The 20,774-nt window shown below is 32.0% G+C and overlaps 1 protein-coding gene across 2 annotated transcripts; it reads right to left on the bottom strand.

The window, feature by feature from the left end:
• Nucleotides 1-3,885: 3,885 nt before the first annotated feature.
• On the bottom strand, nucleotides 3,886-20,172 carry LOC143067009 (uncharacterized). Of its 2 annotated transcripts, none has more exons than XM_076239936.1 (5): nucleotides 20,054-20,172; nucleotides 13,267-13,294; nucleotides 10,726-10,869; nucleotides 5,999-6,241; nucleotides 3,886-4,720 (listed from the first exon to the last, which is right to left on the bottom strand). In XM_076239936.1, exons 1-5 carry the CDS (start codon nucleotides 20,132-20,134, stop codon nucleotides 4,692-4,694), a joined length of 525 nt encoding a protein of 174 aa, XP_076096051.1. In that variant the 5' UTR covers nucleotides 20,135-20,172; the 3' UTR covers nucleotides 3,886-4,691. The 2 variants fall into 2 exon arrangements, with proteins under 2 accessions (XP_076096051.1, XP_076096052.1); XM_076239937.1 differs by lacking the exon at nucleotides 20,054-20,172 and adding an exon at nucleotides 14,161-14,434.
• Between the last annotated feature and the right edge of the window lie 602 nt (nucleotides 20,173-20,774).

The following is a 20,774-nucleotide window of genomic DNA, read 5'->3' as shown; positions in this document are numbered from 1 at the left end:
TAGTATATACCTTTATGGTATTTTTAAATGGTTAAACCTATGAAATACACAATTAGTCTACTGGTGCATAGAAGTTACACACAGTTGTCTTTGTCATTATTCCGTTCATTGGCAGATATATTGTAAGATAAAGCTGACTTGTAATGCAAATACTTAATTTAATTATTTAGTAGCTGGTATCGCGCCTGAACTAACATCACAAACGTATCAGCGTCTACACTTTAATGCAGATCAAAACTACACTCCTTAACACATCTTCATGGCAACTTGAAAAACAAACATCGATACAATAGGTTTACATGTTTGTTAAAAATCCCGGTGTAAAATAATATTACATAAAAATGTTTTTTGAATGATGCAGACCAGCTTTAACTGAGCGTATATTCATGTTATCGCGTGGGCTGATGTCCAGTTGTCATTCTATCATTTAAATCAGTCGGTGTTTGTACATTAAAGAATGGTTTATTTATTATTTGAAATTGGCTTTGAATAAGCTTATTATAATAGTTTACTTCTGTTTTGCTTCGTTAAAATCTGTCGACTTCAAATCTTTCTAACTGTTTAAAGTTTGTTCAACACTGTTTTCGAACATATTAAATCCCGACATGTGGAGTTAATGCTGATCACTCAAAGTTGTCTTTCTTTTTACATTCAGTTAAAATAACTGAAATAGTGGTTTAATCTTTATATTTAGTTGTGTTAAAGAAAAAGATGAAAAAAATATATTTTCTTTACTTCTCATCAGGCAGCCATATCTTTTCCAAAAAAAAAAAAAAAAAAAAAAAAAAATTTTCTTTTTTTGGATATTATTACATGTATTTCCCATGTGTTATACTGTTTTACAATTGTGGCATAAATATAATTTATTAATTCGATCAATGTATTTGATTTATATGCTCTTTATGGGCCTTGTACTTTCGAAAATAAAATATTCTATTCTATAAGTAAATTTTGTATTTGTTTTATTGGATTGATTCAACATATCAAGCATATCAATGCTGGTACTTCGTTTTGAATAAAAACTAGCTTTACTCAAAATTATAATTATAATAATCTAACGGAATTAAAACCCGAGGTGTTGTCTGAAATAACTTATATTAATGAAAGATTTTCCAAGACCCAGAGAAAAGTGACGTTAGTTTTATGATTTTGTCTTCTTGTAGATTCAAACATTAAGAGTGTCTTGAAAAAAGAAATACGAAAATCTGGACTTCATCAATTCGCCAGTAAAATACATGCGACAGAGGGGCATCGTTTTATCCGGCAATATAATAATACGCCGCCACATCTAATTCAACAAACCGTTTTTGTCGATTGGCAATAGTGGCGTTGACAATTTCCGTCACTTACCCCGGCGATACTCTGCACATGACCTACCTATTTTATTACATTTTTTTCACGATCTGAATATAAATGCGTACTTGTATTGCTTTATCCTCTCGCAATGATAAATTTAATAATGTTCCAGCAGAAAAAGCCTCTAACAAGATTATTTTACGTGTGACATCATTATTTTAAAATTAAAGATAAAGAATTCGGAATTGACAGCTAAGACGGAAAGCCAACATATACATCTACATCATTTACGAAAGGGATATTATAGAATTCACACAAATCCGCCCTTCTTTGAAATAAACATGAAAATAGGCAATAGAAATGTGTCCGTCTTAATGCTGTACACTTTAGTATTACAAAAATCAAATTAGTACGGAATATTGCAAGGTCGTCAATGTGTTCCACTGGAATTCTTTTTGAAGTTCTAACCAGTCAAAGATGCCATTCAGAAATAGTGTGATGAGGTAAATAGTGTGATGAGGTAAATACAATCAACCGTGTTAATCAAAAGGGGATTATTAAGATTCTTAGGATGTACTGCAATAGTTATCAAAGGTACCAGGATTATAATTTTATACGCCAGACGCGCGTTTCGTCTACATAAGACTCATCAGTGACGCTCATATCCAAAAATTTATAAAGCCAAACAAGTACAAAGTTGAAGAGCATTGAGGATCCAAAATTCCAAAAAGTGGTGCCAAATACGGCTAAGGTAATCTATGCCTGGGATAAGAAAATCCTTGTTGACTACTGGGCTGGTGATACCCTCGGGGACGAAACGTTCAATGTTCAATCACAAAGTTTATGTGTAGAACCTCACCGATTCCAAAAACAAATACGCCGAGTATATCATGAAAATGATCGACAACAGAATTGTTCTGTGAAATAGCTTTATAATCCAACAAATAGTCAAAATCTCATTGTATTGTATGATTGTTGTCGATTTGTAGTTTTTACTCATTGGCGTAGACTTCTCAACATAAAAAGAACCGTAGAAGTTTCCTTAATTTCACTCCAAGATACACTGATATAGTTTCAAATTTCCACCTTCTAATGGATACGTTATGAATTACTAGCGACAGTTTTTTTGGAAGTCTTAAATCTTTCAGATACCAGAAGAGTCGGGTAATCTAAATTCTTACCGATTGTGAAATTCGATCGGAGTTTTGATGTTTATGATGGGTGATACATGCATAGCTTGGGGTGCTTACCCTGTCCAAGCATCCGATCTCTCTTATTTTGGAGTTCATGCAATAATTTCAGTTTTAAATTTGCGTGTTATCTTTTTTTTCATAGATAAATATCTTGATATGGAAAACCGGAGATCGAAATGAAAATAACACTTTGTAAATTCGTGCGTCTGAACTTGTCATCATCTGAAACGTTCAAACCGGATCTTTTTAAAGTCTAAGGTTCGTAACTACATAGAGACACGATAAGGCGTATCCAAAAGAAGGCCTTAAAAGAAAGAAAAAAACCCAAGTCGTTTAAAGTTTTACTCTGCTTTGAATGTAAACTCTGTGAAATATTTCGTTTCACAAACAAATCTTTATTTGTTTATTGACATTCATCATCTATTATAAAAATTCAAATCATAAAATTGAGAATGGAAATGGGGAATGTGTCAAAGAGAAATAGATCAGACAACAGCAGAAGGTCACCAACAGGTCTTCAATGCAGCGATGAACGCCATACGAAACTCTAAATTGTACACAAGAAACTAAAATTAGAAATAATACAAGACTAACAAAGGACAGAGGCTCCTGACTTGGGACAGGCGCAAAAATGCGGTTGGGTTAAACATGTTTATGAGATCTCAACCCTCACCCTATACCTCTAGCCAATGCAGAAAAGTAAACGCATAACAATACGCACATTAAAATTCAGTTCAAGAGAAGTCCGAGTCTGATGTCAGAAGATGTAACCAATGAAAATAAACAAAATGACAATAATACATAAATAACATGAGACTACTAGCAGTTAACTGACATGCCAGCTCCAGACTTCAATTAAACCCATTGAAAGATTATGTCTTCATCATATGAATATCAGGCACAATCCTTCCCATGAGGGGTTTAGTATCATACCATCATAACATATATGAGATGAACCTAACCCGTGTCATCCCAATAACTGGTTTTTAAATAAATGTGTTTAGTTCCGATGCAAAGACCATATAAAACGTCAAAATATGCAATCTTTAATGACCTGACAACAGTATCGTAACTATATCCCTTCTAAATAAGTCTATGTAAAGGTTTTGTTAGCTTCTGATGTGAATGCTGACATTTTTGTGCTTTATAAAGAATATTTCCATAAAATATTTAATGTGAAATACCTGAACGTATAAGAAGTCTGCATGTTGAGCTATATTTACGAATGATGTCCTTATACCGATGATAACATTTAGTAAATGTTTTGACTAGTTTGGGATATCGAAAACCCAGGTGTGATAATTTTTCAGTAATACATAAATTTCTCTCGTTAAAATCTAAAACATTGTTACATACACGAGCGAATCGTACAAGTTAAGATATATGAACACCGTAAACATATAAAAATCTTTATCACAGCATAATTTATATAAACATCATAAAAACACCGAAACCATTTACATGTTGTCTAAGTACTGGTTAAAAATAAATAAAAAAAGATACATTTACAATACTCTTCAAGAATTGTCCATCAAACATATAAAGGGTAGTAAATGATATGTGGTATTTTACGGTACACACAATTTAGATTTATATAATCGTATAAAAAATGAAAGTAAGAGACTAGTTTGTTCTTGCATTGTATTTTGGCTTGGTATTCTTGCATATGTTATTGTTGAATGAACTTCTTGGGGCTACGATATTGAAGAAGGAAAACTTAAGAAAAAAGTTAAATATTGTACTATCTTGGAAATAGTTGTAAAATGCATGGGATACGGACATTATATAAATCTATGAACCACCTTCCATAGTGATGCGGTAATTGAGAAATACAAACCAGTAATATACGGATTTTTTAATTAACCAAACTTAACTTACTGGGATTATATTATCTGTCACCATTCTAGAACGAATTGATGTTTTCTTAGATTCAACTATACCTATAATATTTAACCTGTAAGAAATACATATCATTTATTGTTATCAATGAAAATGTCGTGCAAAATCATAAACATTTTCATTAATCAATGCTGATTGTTTTTGTTTATCAATACATGTACATTCTCATAAACTATTCATAAACATTTTAACAATGATACAATTGAGTAGTTGATACAGGCAAAAATTGCCACATTAATTTGATGATCATTTCCTTTTCTTGCGTTGAAAACTTGACTGTTAATTCCAGATGATTGGTCTATACTACCGCTTAGTCATCATTACTACAAATTCTACAACGAAAAGTTATGTATATCAAAATACGGTAGTACCAAAGCTAAATTCTTCTGCCAGATAGTAAATTATTTATACAAAATGTTGTACTTTTTTCATTTGAAGCTTTTTTATCAACACTGTTTTACCCGATACAACAAAAAGACAACATATAACAAATCTCTGACTTCTTTTCCGGGTTTGCCTAAACCTTATGTAATTTTTTATTAGATCAGTTCTTCATATTTGTATAAATTTGAGTTTTGCAATAAACATATTAGTACTGTTAATGTTGTAAATACACTCTCATAATCGTAGAACTGTTGTTATATTATTAGATTTCAACATTTGCCATACGATTTTGGTAAAACAATATCTCAAATAAATGCAACAGAAGTATAACGCTTTTCAATATTCATATTGATTAAGCAAACACATTTCCGGGTAACAAACTAAAACCGATGGAAACATCAACTATAAGAGAAAAACAACGAACAACAGAAACATTGAACAGCAAAAGAAAACGTCAACATACATAGAAACGGACTTTAGATAACAACAATCATATTCCTGACTTGGTACAATAAATTTTAGAAAACAAATGAGGTGTTGAACCTGTTATTCTGGCTAGCCGAATCTCCCGCTAAAATTGCAATGTTTAGAATACCGCTAAAATGACAACACTACGTGGCAGGAATATAGTGCAAAAAGTAAAAACACAAAAATACTGAACTCCGAGGAAAATTCAAAAAGGAAAATCAAAAATCAAAAGGCAAAATCAAAAGTCCAAGCACATCAAACGAATGGATAACAACTGTCATATTCCTGACTTGGTACAGGCATTTTCTAATGTAGAAAATGGTGGATTGAACCTGGTTTTATAGCTAGCTAAACCTCTCACTTGTATGACAGTCGCATCAAATTCCATTACATTGTCAACGATGCATGAACAAAACAAACATACTCAAAGAGTAAAAATGTCAAAAATAGGGGTACAACAGTCAATATTGTGTTATCATCTTAATATCACTACATAAACAACAAATGTAACAAAGTAGCACAAAAAGGCATACATCAAATTCAACATTCTCATTTTGCTTTTCCTATACGGCAATGTATAAACAAACACAAAAATCACTCAGTACAGAGAAATACATAAAGTTGTAAAGTACTGTTTTCTGCTCTTTGGTCGGATTGGTGTCTCTTTTTGGCACGTTCCCCGTTTCCATTCTCAATTATATGTACATTTTAGTTTGTTTTCACGTCAAAGAATCACGACCAAGGAATGTAATACAAACCTGTATAATCTACTTGTCCATCTCCATTCATGTCGGCCTCTTTAATCATCTCTTCCACTTCCTCGTCCGTCAATTTTTCCCCTAAGTTTGCCATTACCAGTCTTAGTTCTTGTGCACTTATAAACCCATTATTGTCTCTGTCAAATACTTTAAAAGCCTCTTTCATTTCCTCCTCCGTATCCGTATCTTTCATTTTCTTCGCCATCATTTGTAAAAATTCTTCGAAATCAATTTGTCCATTTCCTAAAGGATATCAGCCATAGCATTATATGTATATAAAAACAATTTAATGTTAATGGTAGGAGAAGTAGCCTTACAAAACTTTTACTAGTACTCACTTTTCATCTCAAAACAGATTGCTGTAATTATCTGCATGGATTTTTTTTTTATATAAATGTTATAAAAGAAATAACGATAAATTATTCTATTTCTGATCTTTTATTATTAAGTTATTTGGTAACTGTCATAACCACGAATACCGCTAGTCTCATTTTAATTGTTTATAAAATTGTATGAAAATTAAAACCTAGTATTTTCTGATAAAAGCTCAATGTTACAAAACATTGTATTTAAAAAATGAAATATTATGTAGAAAAATGTTTTCAAAGACTAATCGAGATAAACAAGACAGTTTATTTTCAATAAAAAAAGTGTAAATAAACCGACTTTATGACTTGGATGAACTACTTTAGACTAGAATCTTTATCAATTGTGCTGCTTTCAAATTTCCGTTTGTCAACTATCTATTTCTCAGCGATTTAAAGTCATTTATTCATAGTATAGTGTAAATATATCTCAATAGATACGTTCCGCTCGTGAATATTCATACCATGCTTAATACTCATACCATGCTTATTACCTGGGATAAGGTCCGTATGCATAAAACAAAGGTTTATGAAAGAACGAATGAAACAACACTTTATAAGTATCACAGTCACTATCACAAATAAGTTGACCGATACGATATATCTGTGCCTCTTCTCAGTTGTAAAATGTTGCCACAGTCGTAGATTATTAGTTACATAGTGTGCTAGTGACCTAATACGGTATATATGGGGTGAGAGCGAAGCTCGAATCCCCATATGGAATTTACTGACCCTATATATACCGTATTACGTCACTACCACACTATGTAACGAATTTATCTTACCGACTATCTCAACGTGTAAAATTTAGACCAGTGACCTATCAAAATGAGCCAGTCTTCATTACAGTTAGCATTAACATGATTAAAAAAAAAATACTCCATTGATCCTACAAAAACAGATGCCAACAATGACAACTTGTTAGATTTTTAGTGTTTTATGAATTTATTTCAATCTTAATCATCAATTTCTTCGTCTGTTGAAACCGTTAAGACTTTTTCTCAGTACTGTTTTGTTTTTCTAAAGGGACGTAACACCACTACTAACCGTGTATGAAATAAGCCCCGCCTCCCTACTACCTTATATGGAATATAAAGGGACGTAACTCCACTACTAACCGTGTATGAAATAAGCACCGCCTCCCTACTAACCTAATATCAAATATACACGGTTTCCACGAGATCGCTTTTAACCATTCATATTCCTAAAAATGTATAGGAGGTAAGATAAATATATATCTATATATCAGAAAAGTCGCCTAATCTGTATTTTACACCGATTATGACTTATCTCCGATTTTGATTTTTTTTAATGAGTTTGAATCTGCATGGCATAAATCATGCACTCGGTCTTTGATTCCATTAGTTTTTTTGTTTGCCTTCTTAATTGATTAACGAGAGACTGTTTTAAGATTTGCTTTTGATGCATTTAAATGTTTCTGTTATTTCTTTGGTTTCCTATTATAACTGATGGGTTTCCCTCGGTTTCAGTTTGTAACCCGGATTTGTTTTCTCTCAATTGATTTATGACTTTTGAACAGCGGTATACTACTGTTGCCTTATATATATATATTGTTGGTTCATTGCTTTCTTGCTTTCATTGCACAATATCTAATGTAAACAATACCAGCAATTTTTACTACCAGACGACATTAATTAATTGTTTCAATGTTTATAATCCTTTGTAGGAGCGATATCTGAACTCAATACCCAATCTAGATTTCTACTACAATTCATCATAAGGTGTAATTACACCAAAATGTGGTATATAACATCCAGTTCCATACGAAAAAGAGTAAATGAAATATTACCTTGAACTTGACGAGTGTCGGTAATTAGTCATATATCTTAAGTGATTCAAGTCACTGTTCTTTTTTTATTTGGTGTTTCTATAAAACATTTTGGAAACTTAATGTGACACGGTTACTAAAGCTTGTAAACCGGACAAAAAGGGATCACAAATTGATTACTAACTTCCAGTGATGATTATTATATTATACAAAATGAAATGTATGTACAATTTTGACTGTAGTAATGGACAGTATAAAATTTAACTCATGTCAGGTTTTTAATTATTTGAACAAAGATGAATTCTGCACAAGTTAAAAAACCCACATTTAACAAAGACTTATAGCGAAAACAATAGTGGCCCCATAAGCAGCTGTTCTGTGGTTTGTATGTCGTGTCGGCTAATATTATCATTTGTTTGTGAGTTTCTCTGTGATGAATGTGCGATATTTGTTCAATATTGTGGGAGATTTGGCTAGCCATAAAACCAGGTTCAACCCACCACATTTTTTTAATGTTCTGTACCAAGCCAGAAATATGACAGTTGTTATCAAATAGTTCGTTTCTGTGTATGTTAAAGTTTGTTTTTATTGCACTTCAGTGTTTCTGTTGTTCCGTCTTTTCCTCTTATAGTTGATGTGTTTCAATCGGTTTAAGTTTTTGTAACTCGCATTTGTTTTCTCACAATTTATGACTTTAAAACAGCGGTATGTTACTGGTGCCTTTAATCAATTCGCGTTTTGTTATTTGTCGCTTATTCTTTTTTCATTACAGAATAATGTCTGATATGATAAACAGTTTAATAGAAACTTGGAAATTCAAAAGTTCTCGTTTAACATTCTGAAGCAGGTGACAGCAACGGGATTAGTCGCGTTTTGTGTTGAAATAGTGTTATGCAATCTTGAATGCAGAATATAAGTTGAATGATTCTTCTGCTTTGACGCTACTAGTATTATTTAAGTGTTTGGATTTTATGGAGAATTTCTCTTGAGGTTTTCCATAACTATTGAATTAATACTTCAATAGTATTCGATAGTGAATGTTAATTGAATGGAGAAAGACTCGTCATCACATGTCTGGATATTTAAAGTGTAAATCTGAATATAAAATATTTAGTTATTGGGCAAATAATATAAACTAAACCTGTAATATAAATTGAATGTTCTTTGTATATAATGATGTCAGGACAAAAGATAACGTTCTTGTACCATTCAGGAGGGTCAACAAAACCTTATGCTATAACAAACAACATTCATTTTAAAATCATAAGTATACAGAAAACTATTTTCACCCATATAGTTTAAACATTATTATCTGCCAAAGTGTCGCAAAATAAAACATGACTTTTTAAATTTAAAAAAAAGAGTGTTTACTTGCAAATCATTAACATCAGGGAAATATTAGGTTAAGCATTGATAGTCTCTTGTTAACAAAAAGTACCTCGACCAAAACCTTCGTAACCTTGTTTTCTTTTTTTATAAAGTCCAAAATGTTAGTAAATAAATAAAAAAAAAGTTTTAAAAAATACAAGAGGGACAATACAAATAAATTCATAAATAACAAAAACCAAGCATCTTGACTTAAACGCAAATAAAAAGATTAGATAAACGGAAGGCTTTTTGAAGTTTTGGTTTTGGTCATGATATAGTCGGTTTTCTCTTTGACTTTTAGTGTTAAATTGTAATCTTGGTACCTTTAATAATTATTGTATTTTCTCCCCTCTCTTGTGTTCGCTATTAACTATTTCACAACGGATTTATATATAACTGTTCTATAACCCTGGGAAATTATTACACACACAAACCAAAAACATACAAAACGATACATAAATATAGCGAACACGTGTACAGTTTTACTCTATTGGTTGCAATCATCGTGTTGCTCACGTCAACTGAAACCCTAATTATTGATCACATCTGGCGATGTTTATAAACGATATCAAGGGGAGGAGAATCTTCTTTTAAAGCGATAAATGTAATATACCCGGTGTCACCAATTACGCATATATTTTAATAACTGTTAGGCAAGTAAAATATTTGAAATTGGGATTAAAACTAAAATTCAATATCTAAAATTATTCTTAATTAGGTAATTTGAGTCTTTTGTCTTTTTGTCAAATGTTTGCTGTGGAAAGTATCAATCTGACGAGTAAAAGTAAGAAAGGTAAGTTGAGCAGGAAAAGTTTGCAACATGTCACCAGCACCATAGGGTCATCAACTGCATATATTGGTCATAAAATTTACAGCATTTAATGGCTCTTTGACTTATATCGGGTTTTGTTGGCGCCTAACCCAATATTGCTTTCATGGAACACTTTTCTTTAGATTAGCATTATTAGTTAACTCATAACTGGTATAATGTTCATTGTTTATCTCAGTAATGGAATGGGGATATTCACGTTGTGTGTGATTTTTGTGTGTAGTAACACAAATATCAACAGGTGTCACGTACGGTGGTAATGAATTACACAAAAGTTGTCAGAAATCGATGCCAAATAGTTTCATTTAGTTTCATTTTTATGGTTAACCGGCAGCTTTATATAAGATCTTAACTATGTTTGTAGTACATATCTTACCATCTATATCCACCTCATTTATCATATCTTGTAATTCAGATTCTGTTGGGTTTTGTCCTAAAGATCGCATGACTGTTCCTAACTCCTTCGTAGTAATCGTTCCATCTCCGTCTTTGTCGAATAAACTGAATGCTTCTTTGAATTCTGAGAAGATATTCAAAATAACATTTATGTTAAAATATACATATATATCCCATAACTTGGAGATGTCAAATCTAAAATTGATAAAACAAAAATCGTAATGGAGCTAAGGACAAAAGAAATAAACAAATCACAAAAGTTTCATGCTTTAGATTACTTTTACTTTTAGAATTTCAAATTTATATATATATCAGTAACATGTTTTACCTTAGAATTCAATATTACACATCACTTTTTTTGGCATCTTAAATTTGAAAATCTAAAAGTATCTACCAAAAGAATGTTCATAACACATTCTTGTGTTGTATATCGATGTTCCTATCTATTTGTATATCCCCGTTTATGGAACATATTATGGTGTATCGTTGTCGGTCCGTCTATCGTAAACATGTTGGACTACAACTAAAAAACAATATAACCATTTTGCATGAAACTTTTGTGATTGTTTATTTCTTTTGTCCTTAGCTCATTACGGTTTTTGTTTTATCAATTTTAGATTTGACATCTCCAAGTTATAGGATTTTATTAATTAAAAACGGGGATTTTTTTCAGTTTTCGGCCAATAAGTAAAAAAATGCTTGGATCAGTTTTCATGAAACTTTGGTGATTTATTGACGTAAATAGTTATAAGTTTGGTCGTTTTTGCTTATTGCCATGGAATTTTTCGTTTGTTCAATTTCCCTTTTGTTTCTTTCTTACCTCTCTTTGGTAAATAGTGTCATATTAAACATTCCATACTATTTTACGTTCTCGTGAATGTTACCTTTAAATGATGTCAAATACGCAAATAGAAATAGCAAATATAAAAAGATTTCACACTTAACTATTGTAATGTTTTTCTCAATGATCATCAATGTTGATGTTAAGTACATATAAACACAGAGTTTCCATACAAGATCTTAAGGTATAGGCAGTGTAGTTTTAATAAATATTTTTCAAATGTCACAAACTTTATACAAATGGATGCACTCGAGACCTAAATTTTCCAAACTATTCAGCATATTGAAGAAACAAGAATTCGATTTCATGTTGATGAGTTATACTAATTTAAAATAAACTTTGAATATTTCTTTTGTTATGGCAGCCTCTTATAACGGCCTCGACCTCCTCTAGAAAGCTTACCTGTGCTGTCTTAGATTTCCAGTGATTGCATTCTTTCTGATGTTATATCCCCAATCTTAATTTTTCATTGGGGTATACCCCAAACTCCGTTTTACACTCATATATATATATGTATTACAGAGTTTGTATATAGAACTAAGTGGATACAGTAAAATATATTCCAATGCTTGAATTAAATGCTACTATGTTTCTTGGTTTTCGAATTGATTAAAATTGACGTATACCAAACAAATCCTTTTTAAAATGAATGATAATTCTTATCCCATATTGGAACGAAAGCAGATGCAGTTTAGGTTTTTATCATTTCCGTTTTACAAGCCATATGTAGCCAAGTTTTGTAACACAATCACAAAGATGAATCATATTAAGAATCAACGAGAATGTTTCTTGAACTTTCGTTTTAATAGCTTTCTTGTGAGCAGCAACCCTCTCAGTGACATAATGATAGGATATACAAACCTTTGAATATCGTATGAACTAGGAGATATATGCTCCGTATATAGGTGCTGCTGGAATGTTGCTACATAGAAATGGATAGTTCAAAACTCGGAAACTGAAATCATCTGTTTTGTCGTAAAGTTTTGTTTTCAACCGACCCTTATTATCAAGATATGGGGCAGATTTACCTGTATCTGTTGTGTCCTTTTTCTCAAGTTTAATGGTATAGATGCGTTGAAAAAAGTTACAAAATTTTAGAAGTATTTAGTGAGAGAACATCATCTTTAAAGCGGAAAGAAAATTTAAAGCTAAGATATAATGTTTAAAGGAAAAGGATTATATTATTTTTTTTGGTAAATACTGAATAAATCATTTTTGAATTTTACTTTTTAAAATGCATTTCAAACGGGAATGCCCCTTTTCAGATAAAGTAATTATTTTAATGATATGCTTATCGTTTAGATAAGGTAATGGTATTAAATAATGCACTAATCTGTATATGTTAAAATTATATAAATATATTTTTAATCAGTTTAAATAGAATGCAAGGTCACTTGTGACACTATGAAAGCATGTGCATTGAACAGCTTAAGTTATAAGCTTCTTACATGGGATGTATATCTTAACAGTTTTCGGCGGCTTATCCTCCACCCACTTGAACGTCTTTACCCTGGACTAGGATTATGTGTACAGAATAAACTCATCATAGATACCAGGACTAAATTTTGTATATACGACAGACGCGCGTTTCGTCTACAAAAGACTCATCAGTGACGCTCGAATCCAAAAAAAGTTAAAAAGGCCAAATAAAGAAAGACTGGTTAATACAATATAAATTACCTGCAATTTGATCCTCTGAGAGATCTTCCTACAATTAAAACCAAAGAATAAGAATCATAAGAATAGCAATTAAAAGATTAAAAACCGAAGCTTATACAAATCGATACATTTTTACTTCACATGTAAGGAACTTCTGATACGTGCATAGGTGAAATAATACAAACAGAAGCTAGAATAAAACCATAAATATTACTTGTTTAAGATAAAATGAAACAGTATATCAAAAATACCAAACTCCAAGGTAATTTCAAAAATGCATTATTTATACTAAAGTTAAAACAGAGATAAATCAATTTACATCCAGTGGTCGAAGCATTATCTTTACTAGACTTAAAAGTAAAAAGATAGAAAAAACATAAGCAGTATCATAAACATTGTAAAGCACGGTATGATTTCAAGACTTAGTTCGAGATTGCATGTGTGTTACGTAAGAGTATCACTGATTGTGATGTGCTATGGTGTCAGTCGTTGATGGTAATAGTTATTAAAGGTACCAGGCTTACAATTAAGCTCTATTTGTCTATATTGTCCTATAAGCGGGAGGTTTGGATAGCCATTTAACCAGGTTCGACCTATCATTTTACTTAAAATGTCCTGTACCAAGTCAGAAATATTGCAGTTTTAATCATATAGTTCGTTTCTATTTATGTTTGCGGGTTTGTATTGTATCACTTCAATGTTCCTGTTGTTTTCCTCTAATAATTGATGTGGTTCCTTCGGTTTTAATTTGTATCCCGGATTTTTTTTTCTCACGATCGATTTATTACTTTTAACACCGGTATACTACTGTTGCCCTGATCTTAGAGGATGAAATGTTTGGTGACATCTTCTGTTACGCAAACGTGCAGTGAGTTTCTTGGTCAAATGATATCATAATAAATAGTTTTCACTTACCATTTTGACATATATAATTAATTAATCCTTATAACATTTAAATGAACATATGTTACTCTAAAATACAGGAATGTCGTATAAATCTAAACTGTTTTTTTTTGTAATTTTCGTTGCAGCTTTCTAATTCACCTATCCATATGTATATAGAATTAAACATTAACAAATATTTGTTTTTTATGCCTTCATTAGTAGCTGTTCAACTTAAATCGAAGTTTAAAACTATGAAACAATACGTAAATCCGTTTTTTGGCTGCGACATGCACCCTTTATTTCATATGCTGACTATATGAACATTGATAAATATATTTTCAAAAGAACTTATCTGCCGATATTAACGCATGGTCAGTTGTTTTTAAATGTAGGTATCTAAATATTTGTTTTAAGTAAATCTACTGTATGTTAAAGAAAAAATATAATATTATCAACCTATGAATATATAGTCTAGTGATATGGGTAAATTTATATTCTGAAAAGTACGTTCATGCCGTACACATTTCATTTCGACAAAGTCGGAGAAAGTATAATAAAATGCATTTAAGGATGATGGGGACTTAATTTAAATTCATCAAACTTTTTGATAATTTGTCAACATATAGTTTATATGATGTGATGCTTTTTTATGCCCCACCTACGATAGTAGAGGGGCATTATGTTTTCTGGTCTGTGCCTCCGTTCGTCCGTTCGTCCGTCCGTTCGTTCGTCCCGCTTCAGGTTAAAGTTTTTGGTCGAGGTAGTTTTTGATGAAGTTGAAGTCCAATCAATTTGAAAGAGGGACGAAAGATACCAAAGGGACAGTCAAACTGATAAATCTAAAACAAACTGACAACGCCATGGCTAAAAATGAAAAAGACAAACAGAAAAGCAATAGCACACACGACACAACATAGAAAACTAAAGAATAAACAACACGAACCCCACCAAAAACTAGGGGTGATCTCAGGTGCTCCGGAAGGGTAAGCAGATCCTGCTCCACATGTGGCACCCGTCGTGTTGCTTATGTGATTACAAATCCGGTAAATAGTCTAATTCGGTAGGTCACATTCATGAAAGGGAAGGGGATTGTAGTTACGACGTAAGGAACATATCCGATATCATTTGTGAAACGGTTATTCCATAACGGTCAACCAACTCGTGATGGCGTCCGTAAAATTTACGAAGGGATGATTTCAACTTCACCATTTGGAACTCTTGGTTTAATAGCTTCCTTGTGAGAAGTAACCCTCTATCAAGAAAATCATGATAGGAAATGCAAGCACGGGAATATCGTATCAATTGGGAGATATATACCCCGTATGCAGGTGCTGCTGGAATGTTGCTACTTAGAAATGGAAAGTTCACAATTGGAAAGCTGAAATCATCTCTTTTGTCGTAAAGTTTTGTTTTCAACCGACCCTCATTGTCAATTTCTAGATGTAAGTCAAGATATGAAGCCGACTTAACTGTATCTGTAGTATCCTTTATCTCCAATTCGATGGGATAGATGCGTTCCACATAGTCACCAAATTTTGAATTGTTTAGTGAAAGAACGTCATCTATATAGCGGAAAGTAGAGTTAAAGGATATTGCTAACTTCTTATCTTTCTTCCTTAGAAGTTCCTGCATGAAGTCAGCCTCATAATAATAAAGAAACAAGTCGGCTAGTAGAGGGGCACAGTTTGTTCCCATTGGGATGCCGACAGTCTGTTGAAAAACACGTCCTCCGAACGTTACAAATATGTTGTCAATCAAGAAATCAAGCATCTTGATAATATCGGTTTCAGAGAATTTTTTGTTTGAATCAGAGTGATTATTTACAAAGTATGATTTATCCCTCCCTAAGACAAGATACTTGTATCTACGTTGGCCATTCTTTTTTATGAAGCAAAGTAAAACCAACTCTTTCAATTTGTCTTTTAGTTTGGAATGTGGAATACTTGTGTACAGAGTAGAAAAGTCAAATGTTTTAATACTGTTACAAGATGAAAGAGAGTTAGATTGTATGTACTCTAAAAGATCTTTGGAATTTTTAAGTATCTTTAAGCATCTGATTCACGCCACCTCTAGAATAGGCAGTTTCACAATAACTTTGAAGCCCGTCTTTGATTGCTGATAAAATAGATGTTTATAATTTAGAAAGAGGTTTCGTGGAACACTTGGAAGACCCAGCAATATACCGTTGTTTGAAACTTAGTACACATGTTCCCTATGATATGATCTTTCTAATTTTAATGTCAAATTAAAGTATTGACCCCAATTTCATGGTCCACTGAACAAAGAAGAAGATAGTGTGAAGCTCAGGTTAAAGTTTTTGGTCAAGGTAGTTTTTGATGAAGTTGAAGTCCAATCAACTTGAAACTTAGTACACATGTTAACTATGATATGATCTTTCTAATTTTAATGCCAAATTAAAGTATTGACCCCAATTTCACCGTCCAGTGAACATGTAAAATGATAGTGCGAGTGGGGCATCCGTGTACTATGGACACATTCTTGTTTTAAATATAATAAAAAGTATCAACGCAGTTTTTTTATACTACGGGTTAAGCAAAATTGAAGGATTTTGTAGAGAAGAAGGACCAGCGGGACAGAACTCGTAGATTGAAAATAAACTGACAACGCCATGGCTAAAAATAAAAGGACAAACAGACAAATAATAGTACAAAAGACACAACATAGAAAACAAAAGACTAAGCAACACGATTATGCATGAAAATCCCAAATTTGGGTGATAAAAGAAAACTTTATCAAAGAATTTAAAGGTAAAATATGAGAAAAAAAGCCCTAATCATATGCCTTCTGATAAGAAAATAAATAATATGGTAACATGATTTTTATCGAATTATCTCCACTTCAATAGGAGTTATCTACCGTTGTATGGCAAAATTTTAAAAATTGAATAAAACAAAAATAATCTGATTTTTGTAAAATACAGCCGTAAAATGATAAAACACATCATTTTCTATATCAATATGAAAAGCCTTTTAAATGAATTACATACTACTCCCGAAATTTGCACATTTCATTAAAGATCTAGACCGATTGTTATCTGCTTTTTCAAAATCCAAGATGGAGGAAGACAACTGCTACTTTTAAACTCATTATATAACCAAACTCAAAAGAAAAAAAAACATGTGAGAGTTAGCAACAATAATCCAACTAAACTCGCGAAAGATGTCACCTAATTCAATAAGGGTTCTAAATTCATAAATCAATTGAGAAAAAAACCAAATCCGGGTTACAAACTAAAACTGAGGAAACGCATCAAGTATAAGAGGATAACTACGAAACAACTGAAACACAACATTGAAATGTAACACACACAGAAACGAACTATAATATAACAATGGCCACTTTCCTGACTTGGTACAGGACATTTTAAGAAAAAACTGATGGGTTGAACCCCCCCAAAAAACTACACAGACCAAATTTTTTTTATAAGTGTATACATTGAGTTCATAATAAATCAACTAATTTACCAGTTAAGAGGAAACTTGGTCGTACTCCATTACATTTTGATATTATTTATTCAGTTATTTTCTTGTAGAATCAAAGAAATGCTAAAAGTAAAATCCCAAAAATACTGAACTCCGAGAAAAATAAAAACGGAAAGTCCCTAACTAATTTGCAAAATCAAAACCTCAAACGAATGGATTACAATTATCATATTCCTGACTTAGTACATGCATTTTTGTATGTTGAAAATGGTGGATTGAGCCTGGTTTTATAACCAGATAAACCTCTTACTTGTATGACAGTCGCATCAAATTCCATTAATTTTATAACGATGTGTGTGTGTGCGAAAAAAAAAACCAAACAGACATAATAGGTACAAATGTCAAAAATAAGGGTACACCAATTTACATTGTTATAATCTAATCACTGTAAAAGCAAAAAAAAAATGTATAACCAAGAGGCACAAAAAGTCATATAGACAAAATCAGATTAGCAAAAATGAAAGACAAGAATTCAAAAATTTACCATAGCACAATACCGGTAACACAATGACGGGATGTATAAGTACAGAGCCACGTCATATGCATCAAAGAAACATAAACAGGCATATAGACAAAGCACATTAGCAAAAATAAAAGACAAGAATGATAACACAATGAATGGATGTATAAGTACAGAGTCAAGTCAAATTTATATCGCCAAAATACAGACTTCAGTAAAATTAATATTCATAGAGACAAACGAAAGAAAAGTATATAACACGTTATTAAGATAATAAACAATGTCAGTACCTAGAATCTATACTTCAAGACCATCGTGTATTGTTTGTGAAGTTTTATCAAAAAGGTCTCGGTACCTTCCGATGAACATTTAAAGAAAAAGAAGGAGACGTTGGGAAATGTTTATTTGCTCTTTGGTCGGGTTGTTGTCTCTTTGGCATATTACACATTTCTATTTCCATTCTCAATTTTATTTTATCCCATATGCAGGTGAAGTTGGTATATGCTACTGAGGTGGGTTGAATTAATAATTTCAAAACTGAAATCGTCTCGTTTGTCATGTTTCCTGTACTGAGATGAGTGACTATGTATGTCAAGTTCAAGGTATCATTATAAAAAAGAAGATGTGCTATGATTGCCGATGAGACAACTCTCCACAAGTGACCACATGACACAGAAATTAACAACTATAGTACGGTCTTCAACAATGAGCAAAGCGCACACCGAATAGTGAGATATAAAATGCCCCGAAATGACAATGTAAAACAATTCAAACGAGAAAACCAAGTCTAAGAATGAGGCCGAGGAAGCCATGTATATTGTGTCTTTAATTTCAAGTTGATGGGATATATTAAGGGAACTCAATCAAAAGGTTTAGATTTTTAATGGAAAGAACATCATCTATGTTTCTGAATGTGAAATTTAATGACCTTGCTTCTTTGATCTTCTTGCTTTTTACAAGTGTTTAAATGAACTCCGATTTATATTAAAATAAGAAGAGGTCGGCAAGGAGAGGCCCAAATTTCGTTCCCATGGGAATTCCGACAATTTGTTGAAAACGTCTACCTCCAAATTTCAACAACACAAAATGTTGTCAATAAGAAACGCCAGCATATTGATTAGTTGTTTCTCTGTGTAGATAAACTCATCATAGATACCAGGAATAAATTGTATTTACGCCAGACGCACGTTTCGTCTACAAAAGACTCATCAGTGACGCTCGAATTCGAAAAAGTTAAAAAAAAAAAAAAAAAAAAAAAGGCCAATTAAGTACGAAGTTGAAGAGCATTAAAGACTAAAAGTCCTAAAAGTTTTGCCAAATACAGCTAATGTAATCAATTTCTGAGGTAGAAGAGCCTTAGTATTTCAAAATTCAAAAGTTTTTTTTTGTAAACATTTAATCTATAAATACGACCATATCAATGATAATTCATGTCAGTCAGGTGCTGACTACTGGGCTGGTGATACCTTCGGGGTATTAAAACTCCACCAGCAGTGGCATCGACCCAGTGTTTGTAAATAAACTCATCATAGATATTTACGCCGGACGCGCGTTTCTGATTATCCGGGTCAACGTTATTAAGGCCAGGTCAACGTGTTTGACGTCACAAAGCCGTGATATGGATTAAGGGCTGAGCAGAGTGATATATCAGTATGACGACCAATAATGAGGTAGTAGAAAACTAATGCTTGTCGGTAAAATTACATAGTATATGATGAATGATGACATGAAGACATTTTAAATATACCTTAACGATTAGCTAATTTTGGCGGTCGAAACTAGATGATTGTCGTCAGAATAACAAATGAATCCTTTGAAATTGACAAAAATAGCTGATCTGTAAGTTATTTCATCCATATGCTACCAAACATTTTTAATCAGCATGCATAGTGTTTCAAGCCTATATCAAGCCGATGAGAACAGTGTAAAAATAACTACATTTAGAAGAATATGAAATTACCTCCTTTAGCAAAATCTTCGCCATTTCATTCCAATTAGATCCTTTTAATCTAACATGACTTTTAAATACAACTGTTAACATATGTATTAAAAGTTTTATTTATATTATTTGAAAAACCAATTCATTGCTAAATTGTTTGACTAGTGCAATTATATACCTATCTAAAGAATGGGGTTAACGACCATGACCATGTCTACTCGCCGAATTCTTTTCCTGTCTTTAATTATTACAATGTAATATTTATTGGAAAATATCATATTTTTAGATTTAATCTTATAAGTCGGTTCGATGGGGTGACCAAATCCAGAATATACCCCAAAAATGTATTTAATCATTGATAAAAAGACTAAAACTGAGGAAGCAATCATTAAAATTGGATAGTAGGGCAAACGGTCAATGAAGAAACGAAGTTATCCAAAAAGGGAAGTAAATACATTTTCCTATTAGTATTTAAAGTGGTATGTTGATTAGGCATAATGGTAGTAAAAAGACATAATCTTTTATCTCTCTTTTTTCTCTCCTTTTCTATTTCATATGCTTGATCATTAAAATTGTAAGTAAATATCTGCATACTTAAAATATTTTGTAAAATATATAAACTTTATATAAGGAGAACACGTTCTCAGTTTGAGCTGGTACTATTATACTAGTATAATATTCACAGGTTTGAGTTACTTGTGTCTTGTAATTTCGGTTTTTGTAAATATATTCATGTTCATGC

This window comes from Mytilus galloprovincialis, chromosome 3 (genome assembly GCF_965363235.1).
Source record: "Mytilus galloprovincialis chromosome 3, xbMytGall1.hap1.1, whole genome shotgun sequence".
Taxonomy (NCBI): domain Eukaryota; kingdom Metazoa; phylum Mollusca; class Bivalvia; order Mytilida; family Mytilidae; genus Mytilus; species Mytilus galloprovincialis.
Note: the sequence above shows the minus strand (reverse complement) of the source record. Positions and strands in the feature narration are given on the sequence as shown.